The 12,444-nt window shown below is 45.1% G+C and overlaps 1 protein-coding gene across 1 annotated transcript in view; it reads left to right on the top strand.

Moving 5' to 3' along the window:
* The window catches only part of ACOXL (acyl-CoA oxidase like), a 456,283-nt gene that overhangs the window by 136,114 nt on the left and 307,725 nt on the right, over positions 1 to 12,444 (top strand). The window contains exon 9 of the mRNA XM_040351094.1: positions 2,867 to 2,999. Coding sequence (XP_040207028.1) covers positions 2,867 to 2,999 — 133 coding nt within the window. The remainder of the gene's footprint in view (positions 1 to 2,866; positions 3,000 to 12,444) is intronic.

Genomic DNA, 12,444 nt, shown 5'->3' with positions numbered 1-12,444 from the left:
ACAATGTAATTAAAAAAAGTATTATACTGTTGCTGACATGGTCATAGAACACATTGATATTTCTGTATTATTTCTTTCATTTTGTTTTATTGTTAAATTCAGAATGCATTATTTCTGATTACCAATATAGGAGGAATTATTTTAATGTGCTGAACATAACAGACAGGAACATTCCGACGACCATTTTATATTTCAGGTTAAAAACAAACAGGGCCAAATTCTCAAAAAGTCTGCCTAACTTAAATTTCAGCAGTTAAGTTACACTGACTTAAAATTTCTACCTAAGTGCCCGATCGTCAAAGCACTTAGGTAGAAATTTCAGGCCGTGTAACTTAAGTGCCGCCGTCGTAAGGCGGTCCTCCTCTCCTGGGGGCGTTTAAAATTTAAATGAGGCGCGCTCCCGCGCCGGCCGTACTGCGCATGCGTGTGACGTAATTTTCCCGACGTGCAGCGCGCGAACGTAATTAACGCCGGGCGGCTTTGAGAATTTCGACGGGACACTAAAGTTGCGACGGGTGAAAAAAAAAGACGCGCCGGGAAAACAAATAATTATAAAAAAAAATGACAGCGTCGCTCAGCATGCATTCCTGAGAGGGAGAAATCCATGCCAATTTTCAAAGAAAAAACCGGCATGGGTTCCCCCCCCAGGAGCATACCAGGCCCTTAGGTCTGGTATGGGTTGTAAGGAGACCCCCCCACGCCGAAAAATTGACGTAGGGGGTCCCCCTACAATCCATACCAGACCCGTATCCAAAGCATGCTACCCGGCCGGTCAGGAATGGGAGTGGGGACGAGCGAGCGTCCCCCCCCCTCCTGAGCCGTGCCAGGCCGCATGCCCTCAACATGGGGGGGTTGGGTGCTCTGGGGCAGGGGGGCGCACTGCGGGCCCCCCCACCCCAGAGCACCCTGTCCCCATGTTGATGAGGACAGGACGGGTAGCGTGCTTTGGATACGGGTCTGGTATGGATTGTAGGGGGACCCCCTACGTCAATTTTTCGGCGTGGGGGGGTCTCCTTACAACCCATACCAGACCTAAGGGCCTGGTATGCTCCTGGGGGGGGAACCCATGCCGGTTTTGAATTTAAAAATTGCCGTGGAGTTCTCCCTCAGGAATGCATACCAAATGCCGTCGCTGGAATGGGCCTTTACAATGTGTGACTAACTTTCCACATTATAAAACCAGCCCTAGTTTTGCGCAGGCAAATTCGGAACTTACGCAGAAATCACAGTGATTAAATGCTTTGAAAATCTGCTTAAGTCCTCATTTGCATACGCAAAGCTGCATTTCAATGAGAAATGCCCCCAGTGGCGGATGCGGTACTGCATCCTAAAATCTGACCGTGTAAGTGTCTTACACATGTCAGATTTTCTGCCTAACTTTGGAAAAAGCCTTTTGAGAATCGTTTCCAAAGTTAGGCACAGGGATACGCAGGCTGAACAGCAGTTAAGTCTGCGTATCTCTTTTGAGAATCAGGCCCACAGTGTCTAGGATGGCCATAGTGCAACCATGTCTTTGGTTGCTTTACAGCCCAGAGATTTTTTCTTTTATATCAGCCACTTTAAATAATAATAAATATTATTTAAACATCTAGCGTATGTTGAATGAGAATGCAGTATTTAGTCGAAAAAGTGGTTTCATACAATTATATTAGCCACAATATACAGTATGTAAAAAGTCTTAGCATTCTCAGTATTTCCCATGCCATATGGTTGCTTTAAAACTCATTGCAGTATATAAAAAAATAAGACAATGTAGTTACTTATGTTTACAGGCGTTTTTTCTGCTCAAACACTACTTTCCTGAATTTGATTTTGGTGCATTCAGATTTCTTCCCCCAAAATGATCCTGCCTCTAAACGCCGTTTTGTGCATGGGTATATAGGTTAACATGGAGGGGCGTTTTGGCGTTTTGGCAAATACAGGCATTTTTTAGCAGCAGTGTGCATGAAGCCTTATTGTGGCACTTCAGGTAATTTAGGGCTTATGTTGTGGCAATGAGAAAAAGTTGCTTGATTTAGTAGTTTAACAAAATTATACTAGGCAGGAATGGCAGGAATGACACCATTCAGTACACAAAAATGCTGTGTGTTGTCAACAGGAATTAGTTGCTGAGTGCACTGCATGTTTTTTTATATTTTGCCCTGACATGCACTTTAATTATAAAAAGGGCTTTTTTTAAATAAACTATTACTGCATATTTGGAGCATACCGGGAATTTATTCATGAAGTATTATAAAGGTACTGACGCGTTCACTTTAATAAGCTACAAGAACACATTCTCATATCTTGGGTGTGAGTGTGTTTGTGGTCAGGGTGACTGTACTTATGCGTGGGCACATGGAAGTAGTCCCATGCATCTGCTATTCTGAACAGCCGTGAAGGAGACTGTTACTCCAGCTGTATATAATAAATTTTTTATTAACCAGTCCCATTTAATTATCAGCAAGTGTACTGTAGTAAGTAATATTAAGCTGGGTCAATGCAGATTGAAAATTGTCCAGTTCAGCAGGTACCAGCCAAGGTCTGATTTGTGCATAGCCGATTACTAGATTGGCTTCTTTAACAAGCTGTGCTATGTGAGAAGTGTGTGAAAACAGGAAGGGATTTTGGGGGGCCCTGGGATTCACATTCCTGTATCATCTGAGTCAGCCTCCCAGTCCAGTAAATGAAGGCTGACCGTGAATGATACCTGAACAAAGATGGCACCATTCTTCTGATGAAATAAGCAGATGAATAGGAAGGTGCTGTGCTCTGTGTGGAGGGTAAATGTCTGTAAATGTTACACTTACACATTTCTTAACATGAAATAATATAAATAACGCTTGATACACTTTCATAAAAATGCTATCCATTGTGTCTTCCTCAGGTTTGGCTCCGTTTCTGCTAATGGGAAATACAGTTCATCCATTCCAAACACGGGTGCGCGGTTTAATGCTATGCTTGCAGCTCTCACACCAACACGATTAGCGCTAACATTCCAGGCTCTCGGCGCTATGAAGGTATTTGCTTTAAAAAAAAAAAAATCCACTAATCAATGGATGACAAAAAGGTGTCCCTTTCTGTGCAAAAAAAATAAAAATGTTTATGATGTGCACATGCCTCTAACAACTATAGATAGACCCTCCGGGTAAACGATAATTTCAGACGTTGGACGTCGAATAGGACTCGTTATTAGTCGGAAGACCAGATGAGTAAGTACTCCAGGGTAATATAGTTAAAGGAAGAGACGCGTTTCGTCTCAAGACATCAGAGACCAGATCATCTGGTCTCTAATGTCTTGAGACGAAACGTGTCGGAACACTCTGCTGAAGCGACTGCTTTTTATTCCAAGCTCTTTTTATCCACTAAAATGTGAGTGCAACCTCTCTTTTTTACAATAAATATTTTTTTATCTTAAATGGAATCACACTATGTCCCTACCTTCTTCTTCCTTTAACTATATTACCCTAGAGTATTTACTCATCTGGTCTTCCGACTAATAACGAGTCTGATTTGATGTCCACAGTCTGAATTTATCGTTTACCAGGCGTTACGCCTTTCTTAGGTGTATTACACCATAAACCCAGGTTGACTCAATAGGTGTATGCCTATTTGAGTTGAATCTTTCCGGTAAGCCTTCAATTTATCTGGTGGTGGATCTACTATCAATAAGTTCCCTGGCACATCCTTTGTTTTCAACATACACGGATGCTTAAATTCATCTTTATTAGAATCACTCTTTTGGACACTTTCACTACCATATTGCTTGTTTTGATGATACACCTTCATTGATTGTTACATCTTTTTATGCCATTCTTATGTCATGTTTTTTTGTATTGGTGGTTTACACTAATATTTATTTGTGTATTAACTTTTAAGTTAAGATTTTAGTTCACTTCACTTGTGCATCTATATTTATGCATCTCTGTTAATTCAGAGACTTTTCACTAAGCGCTGCACATATATAACCCTTTTCACATTTCGCAACTGATCTCTTGCTGAGCTGGCTGCTATTTTTTTTTTTTTTTCAAAGAGACCGCGCAGTATATTTCCTCTGTATAACAATTGTACACATATTAAAGAATTACAAAAAAAATGAAATGGAGTAAGACCCCCCCCCCCCCTCCCAATAGGATGTCATTGATGTTAAAGGTACAGGCACACAACGTATGTATCCCTTTGATTCCGTTTGATCTTATTAGCAGGACAAGCACAGAAAACAAGTCTTTACATGTTTTATTTAGAGAGAGCAGTTCTGCAAATAGAGACTCTAGAAACATTTTTTTCCCCAAGACTGGAGTTCTTCTTAACCTTTTATAAGGTAATTAGGCAAATTAAGTTATGATAAATATTTCAGTCTGTAAAAGTAAAAAACCACCATGATAATAAAAAAGAATGTATTCATTTTATTTATAACCAAAAAACATGTAGCTGGGACTTCAAAGGCACATTGAAGGTTACAAATTATCTGCAGTTAAATAGATGTCTAAAAATGCAAATCTTTATTTGACAAACATTTAAAAAAACAATCATGGCTATTCAAAGTACATTACATATTGTCCTTCGTGGATAAATAAAAAAAATTACACCACACAATGATAGAGGACAATAATATCTTTATTACCTTTAAAACATAATGGTTCATAGAGGAGGAAACCGGCAGTTGTCTCCTTCATAGGTGCCTGTATGTATCAACACCACATTTCAACATACATATCACAAATGCAATGCCAACTTTTAAAATATCAAAATATATGCATGCATAATGTAAAAAACATGACAGTCATGTAAAGTTAAAATCGGGAGGTTGGTGCCTCCATTAGGTACACGCAGAAGACCACCAGATCAACTGGCCGGAAGAGGGTCACAAGAGTTGCAAATAACACCAACAGTAGGACTCTAAAAGTGAAAGCCAAATACATAAATTATAATAAAATAATCCAGAAACATCATGGCTTACCAATAGTTATGGTTGGCAAGCATAAGGAAGAAATACCTTCCACAATTGCTTCAACATACAAACGATCTCATAGCATCCCCAGGCATTTTGGGAAGCATCTACACATCCATTTTTAAAAGACTGCTATATATGTCATGTTTTCTTTGGGAAGGTGTTTCTGTCCTCATGTTCTACTTACAACCAATCACAATACAGCTCTTGATCCTTACCAGCTGTGTATGGTGTCAACTGTGGTGTCTAATCGGTCTGAACAGCCCCATATTGGGGACCCCCCTCTGCTTCCATGTACGAGTCGCTTCATATACGGCACACCGATGTCATCAGTTTTGCCATGAAGCAGGAACCCACATACGAGTGGCACCAGCAAAGAATCAGCCACATCTACTCACACCAAAGGGTGGAAGAAGGGCAAATCCACTGCAGGCAATGACTAAGCTGCCATTGCACACAAAGTGTAAGGCCCTGTACACACGATCAGTCCAAACTGATGAAAACGGACTGAAGTTCAGTTTCATCGGTTCACCGATGAAGCAGACTGATGGTCTGATGTGCCATCAGTTCAAAAACCGATCAAGTCCAACGCGGTGACGTAAAACACAACGACGTGCAGAAAAAAATGAAGTTCAATGCTTCCAAGCATGCGTCGACTTGATTCTGAGCATGCCCAGGTTTGGAACCGATGCTTTTGCGTACTAACCATCGGTTTTGACCTATCGGTCTGGCGTCCATCAGTCCAATTTTAAAGCAAGTTCTCTGTTTCTGGACTGAAGGACTACAGACCGATGGGGCGTACACACGGTCGGTTTGGACCGATGAAACTGAACTTCAGTCCGTTTTCATCGGTTTGGACTGATCGTGTGTACGAGGCCTTAGAGTGGTAACATACCCTCCCCATCCAACTTGTGGTTAGTGGACAAAAAATATGGCCACCCACAGATGTATTGTGGGGGTGACCCTACCTTGTCTTGCGTCCACTCCAGCCCAGACAGGTCAACAGGTACCGCCAGGACCCCTAGAGGAAAAAAAAAAAGAATTACAAGCATGTTACAAATTTAAAACAGACACAAATAAACAATAACCCAAAATGTCAAATCAAAACAATAAAAAACATATATATTTCTGTAACTAGATATTCAATATTATCTAAACTTCGAACAGAAACAGGTAGAGGAAAGATTTTAGATTTCCAGATTTCTTGATGTGAAGCTGTCTAAATACAAGCTGAAGTTCGTTGCTTCACTTAGGCTGGCAAGGGTAGTAGCATGTAACATGCAAACTCATCCTAATTCTCACTGTAGTAGACTTTTATTCCAGTCTTCCCACCTCGGGTCTTGATGGATTCTAATGCCACAAATTTGACTTTAGGTATATTGTATTTGTGTTTCTCTGCTACATGTCTGCCTTACATATGTAAATGTAAAGTTATGCACTTGGATGCTAAGAATATGCATGCATCCTACATACTAGGGGGGAGTACAACTGAGGGGATCCGTAGTGGAGAAGGATCTGGGGGTTTTGGTAGATCATAAGCTCAATAATGGCATGCAATGCCAAGCTGTGGTTTCCAAAGCGAGCAAAATCCTTTCTTGTATTAAGAGAGGTATGGACTCCAGAGAGAGAGAGAGAGATAATTTTGCCCCTGTACAAATCATTAGTAAGACCTCATCTGGAATATGCAGTTCAGTTTTGGGCACCAGTTCTCAAAAAGGATATTGGGGAACTGGAGAAAGTGCAGAGAAGGGCAACCAAACTGATAAGAGGCATGGAGGAGCTCAGCTATGAGGAAAGATTAGAAGAACTGAATTTATTCACTCTTGAGAAGAGGAGATTAAGGGGGGATATGATCATGTACAGATATATAAGGGGTCCATATAGTGAACTTGGTTTTGAGTTGTTCACTTTATGGTCAACACTGAGGACAAGGGGGCACTCTTTGGGCCAGATCCACAAAAACCTGACGTAACTTAAAAAATCCAATTTAAGTTACACTGGCTTAAAGTTTCTACCTAAGTGCCTGATCCACAAAGCACTTATCTAGAAATTTCAGGCTGTGTAACTAAAATTCCGCCGGCGCAAGGCGTTCCTATTCAAATGGGGCGAGTCCCATTTAAATGAGGCGCGCTCCCGCGCCGGCCGTACTGCGCATGCGCGTCGGCCGTACTGCGCATGCGCGAAGTTGCGTTACGCCGAGTTTTGAGGATCGCGACGGCTTAAAGTTGCGTCGGGGAAAAAAAAAATGACAGCGGCATGCATTCCTGAGGGAGAACTCCATGCCAATTTTCAAAGAAAAAATCGGCATGGGTTCCCCCCCCAGGAGCATACCAGGTCCTTAGGTCTGGCATGGGTTGTAAGGAGACCCCCCCACGCCGAAAAATTGACGTAGGGGGTCCCCCTACAATCCATACCAGACCCGTATCCAAAGCACGGTACCCGGCCGGCCAGGAAGGGAGTGGGGACGAGCGAGCGCCCCCCCCCTCCTGAGCCGTGCCAGGCCGCGTGCCCTCAACATGGGGGGGTTGGGTGCTCTGGGGCAGGGGGGCGCACTGCGGGCCCCCCCACCTCAGAGCACCCTGTCCCCATGTTGATGAGGACAGGACCTCTTCCCGACAACCCTTGCCATTGGTTGTCGGGGTCTGCGGGCGGAGGCTTATCGGAATCTGGGAGTCCCCTTTAATAAGGGGGCCCCCAGATACCGGCCCCCCACCCTAAGTGAATGGATATGGGGTACATCGTACCCCTATCCATTCACCTGGAGGCAAAAAGTAAAAGTTAATAAACACACAACACAAGGCTTTTTAAAATAGTTTATTAATCTGCTCCGGAGGCCCCCCCTGTCTTCGTTATTAGCTCAATTACCAGGGGGGGCTTCTTCTTCCGCTCTCCGGGGGTCTTCTTCCACTCTCCGGGGGTCTTCCGCTCTCCGGGGGGGCTTCTCCGGACTCCGGGGGGGCTTCTCCGGACTCCGGGGGGGCTTCTCCGGACTCCGGGGGGCTTCTTCCATCTTCTCCCCTCTTCCGCTCTTGACTCGGCGAACCCCGGTTCTTCTGCAGCTCTCCGGTGCCTTCTTCTTCAGCGCTGGCTGCCTGCTATGTTTGTGTGTTAGCTCGATTTCAAACAGGCAGCCGGCGCGGTCTTCTGTGGCGTCAGGGTCTTCTCTTCCTTTCTTCCGATGTTGCCTCGTCGCCTCTTGTCGCTGTAATGATGGAAGCGCGCCTTGCATCCCATTTATATAGGCATCACCGTCCCATCATGCTCCGGTAGGTACCCACGTGGTGGGTGCACGTGGGTAGGCACCCACCACGTGGGTACCTACCGGAGCATGATGGGACGGTGATGCCTATATAAATGGGATGCAAGGCGCGCTTCCATCATTACAGCGACAACAGGCGACGAGACAACATCGGAAGAACAGAAGACCAGAAGACCCTGGCGTCACAGAAGACCGCGCCGGCTGCCTGTTAGAAATCGAGCTAACACACAAACATAGCAGGCAGCCAGCGCTGAAGAAGAAGGCACCGGAGAGCTGCAGAAGAACCGGGGTTCGCCGAGTCAAGAGCGGAAGAGGGGAGAAGATGGAAGAAGCCCCCCGGAGTCCGGAGAAGCCCCCCCGGAGTCCGGAGAAGCCCCCCCGGAGAGTGGAAGAAGACCCCCGGAGAGCGGAAGAAGAAGCCCCCCCTGGTAATTGAGCTAATAACGAAGACAGGGGGGGCGTCCGGAGCAGAATAATAAAATATTTTAAAAAGCCTTGTGTTGTGTGTTTATTAACTTTTACTTTTTGCCTCCAGGTGAATGGATAGGGGTACGATGTACCCCATATCCATTCACTTAGGGTGGGGGGCCGGTATCTGGGGGCCCCCTTATTAAAGGGGACTCCCAGATTCCGATAAGCCTCCGCCCGCAGACCCCGACAACCAATGGCAAGGGTTGTCGGGAAGAGGTCCTGTCCTCATCAACATGGGGACAGGGTGCTCTGAGGTGGGGGGGCCCGCAGTGCGCCCCCCTGCCCCAGAGCACCCAACCCCCCCATGTTGAGGGCACGCGGCCTGGCACGGCTCAGGAGGGGGGGGGGGCGCTCGCTCGTCCCCACTCCCTTCCTGGCCGGCCGGGTAGCGTGCTTTGGATACGGGTCTGGTATGGATTGTAGGGGGACCCCCTACGTCAATTTTTCGGCGTAGGGGGGGTCCCCTTACAACCCATACCCGACCTAAGGGCCTGGTATGCTCCTGGGGGGGAACCCATGCCGGTTTTGTTTTTTACAAATTGACGTGGAGTTCTCCCTCGGGAAAGCATACCAAATGCCGTCGCTGCAATGGGCCTTTACAAGGTGTGACTAACTTTACACTTTGTAAAACGAGCCCTAATTTTACACTTGCAAAATAACACTTACGGCGCAAAAAAGAAGCTAGAAAGCTTTGTGGATCGCCTTAAGTGCTAATTTGCATACTAGCAACGGCATTTCGACTCGAAATGCCCCCAGCGGCGGATGCGGTACTGCATCCTAAAATTAGGCAGTGTAAATCAATTACACATGCCGGATCTTCTGTGTAACTTTGGAAAAAGCCTTTTGAGGATCGTTTCCAAAGTTACACACAGACTGAACAGCACTTAAGTCGGAGTATCTCTTTTGAGGATCTGGCCCTTTATGTCTAGAGGAAAAAAAGATTTAATTACCAAATACGGAAAAGTTTTTTCACAGTAAGAGCTGTGAAAATGTGGAATAGACTCCAGAGGTGGTTCTGGCCAGCTCAGTAGATTGCTTTAAGAAAGGCCTGGATTATTTCCTAGATGTACATAATATAACTGGGTACTAACATTTGTAGGTAAAGTTGATCCAGGGAATATCCGATTGCCTCTCGGGGGATCAGGAAGGAATTTTTTCCCCTGCTGTAGCAAATTGGATCATGCTCTGCTGGGGTTTTTCACCTTCCTCTGGATCAACTGTGGCTATAGAATTGGGTATATGGGACTGTATGATATTATTTTGTTTTCATTTTATTTAAAAAAATATATATATTTTTTTTTTATGGTTGAACGGGACGGACTTGTGTCTGTGCCTGACTTACTATGTAACATAGTATAAATGTTCCCATTTTCTATAACATGAATATGGTCGTATTTTCTTTTCTATCATGCCCTTTTTGTCTTTCCTACATAATGCCACAAGGGCACACAAATGTTATTTGCCATTAGGTAGTAGGATAAACCTGTCAGTACAGACATAGTAACAATACCTATACCTTCACGATTGTGATTGGTGTACCCCAGGAACCAGATCGACGGCACTGGTTTATGGATACTATTGGTCGGTCACATACTGTATGTATCTTGTATATAATTTGGTAGAGATGCCATGAGAAAAGAATGCTATTCTCATATAATCAGTCATTGATTTTGTCTTTTTAAATATGTTAAAACAAAGGATTAAACTTTATCTATTTTCATTGATTCTGGTGCCTGAAAATTCCCATACACCCAGTGGTTATTCTGTATATATTGCACAATTAGGGATCTCAGCAGATTTCCAGACTTAAAGGGGAGTTCCAGCCATTTGTGTGTTTATTAAAAGTCAGCAGCAACAAAAAGTGTAGCTGCTGGCTTTTAATAAACAGGCACTTACCTGCTCCAGCGCTCCAGCGACGCGCCGGCCGGGGCTCCGCTCCTCTCCCCCCCTCCCCGGCCGGCGTCTTCATCTTCAGTGTGGGCACCCGGCCGTGACAGCTTTCGGCTTCACGGCCGGGCACCCACTGCGCATGCGCGAGCGCGAGCAGCGCGGCACTGCGCATGCGCGAGCGGCGCGGCCCGGCGCCGCGCCGTGTAATTGGCCAGGAGATCGCCTAGGACCTGTGACGTGTCCTAGGCGATCGCCAACAGCAGCCACTTCCTGAAGGCGACTAAGCTTAGTCGCCTACAGGAAGGAGGAAGTGGGACAGGAAGTCCCACTCGTGCTGAAGCCCCCACTCCCCCCCCAAAAAAATTACATGCCAAATGTGGCATGTAAGGGGGAGAGGAGTGGGTTAAGAGGAAGTTCCAAATTTGGGTGGAACTCCTCTTTAAGTCACATCTCATTTTCCAGATGTAAATAACAATTTGTCGCAGGCATCTTTACTAACAATAAAAATGCTGCAGGTTTCTCATGAATTTGGTGCAAGACTTCTGACTACATATACAGCTCCAGAGTTGCAAATGTCCTATTAAATTGTCCTCCTAGAATTTAAAAAGGCATATCATTTTATGAGAGAGAATGAAGGAGCAGGATGGAATTTTTTTTTTTTTAATTACCATTTTTTTTTAACAGTGAATGTGGTTTTTCTTCAGAAAGTCCATTCACTCCAAAATCGGATGTTAAAACAAATGTTTTTGAAGTACTTTCAATCATCATTCGTCACATCGTCAAATGTACTGTGAGACTTTTTATATGAATATTAGTCCGAAAACCTACCAATGTATTAGATTTAAATTGAACCATTCCTTTCCTTAACCACCTCCCACCCGGCCACTGCACATATACGGCCGGTTGGGTGCTTCCTCCTTCTGAGTGGACGTTCAGGAATGTCCCTTTAGAAGGAGGGGGATCATGCACGCGTGTGCCCGCCCAGTGGCGCGATCTCGTTGTGCTCGTGTCACCCTGACATGGCGCATCTCTGATCGCCAGGAGGGCTCTGTGATTGGCCCTCCTGATCACATGATGGCTGTGACCAATCACAGCCATCATGTTACGTAAACAGAGAGTCGGTTTTTAGGCGATTGGCTCTTTTCTCCTTACACAGAAGTTGTCAGTAAAGAAAGGGGAACGGATCGCTGCAGCCGGCCAGTGATCAGTGCGTATGAGCTGTGTTTTACAGCTTTTTACACACTGATCACCGTACCCAGTGTCCCCACACAATGTCTCCAAAATAGTGTCCTCAAAACACTGTCCCCACACACATGTCCCCATACAGTAAAAAAACCTGTCCCAATGATCATCTGCACACATATGTCCGTGATCATCTGTGTACTTCTGTACATGATCATCTGCGTACATCTGTCTGTGATCACACAAACCAATTAATTTACAATTAACTGGATTCTGGTTTTTCGCATTCGCTACGTCGCCGCTAGTCTAGTTTCCCGTCGCAAAGTTACACTTTTTTTTTGTGCCTTAACTTTAGTCAGCAAGTGTATTGCTGTCTAAAGTATGGCCGTCGTACCCGCGTAGAAATTTAAAAATCAACGTCGTTTGCGTAAGCCGTCCGGGAATACGGAATTACGCTACGCGCGTCGCCGTTCGTAAAAATGACATCACGGCACGCAAAGCACGGCGGGAGTTCGGAAACGGAGCATGCGCGGTAGGTCCGGCGCGGGAGCGCGCCTAATTTAAATGGCACACGCCCATTTAAATTGGCCCGCCGGCGTAGGTTTTCATCGCAAGTGCTTGGTGAATCAGGCACTTGCGATGAAAACTTGCGGCGGTGTAACGTATCTACGATACGTTACGCCGCCGCTATTATTCGTGAATCTGGCCCATT

Source organism: Rana temporaria, chromosome 4 (assembly GCF_905171775.1).
Source record: "Rana temporaria chromosome 4, aRanTem1.1, whole genome shotgun sequence".
In the NCBI taxonomy this organism is placed as follows: Eukaryota; Metazoa; Chordata; class Amphibia; order Anura; family Ranidae; genus Rana; species Rana temporaria.
The sequence above is the reverse complement of the archived record's forward strand: the minus strand, read 5'-3'. Positions and strand labels throughout refer to the sequence as shown.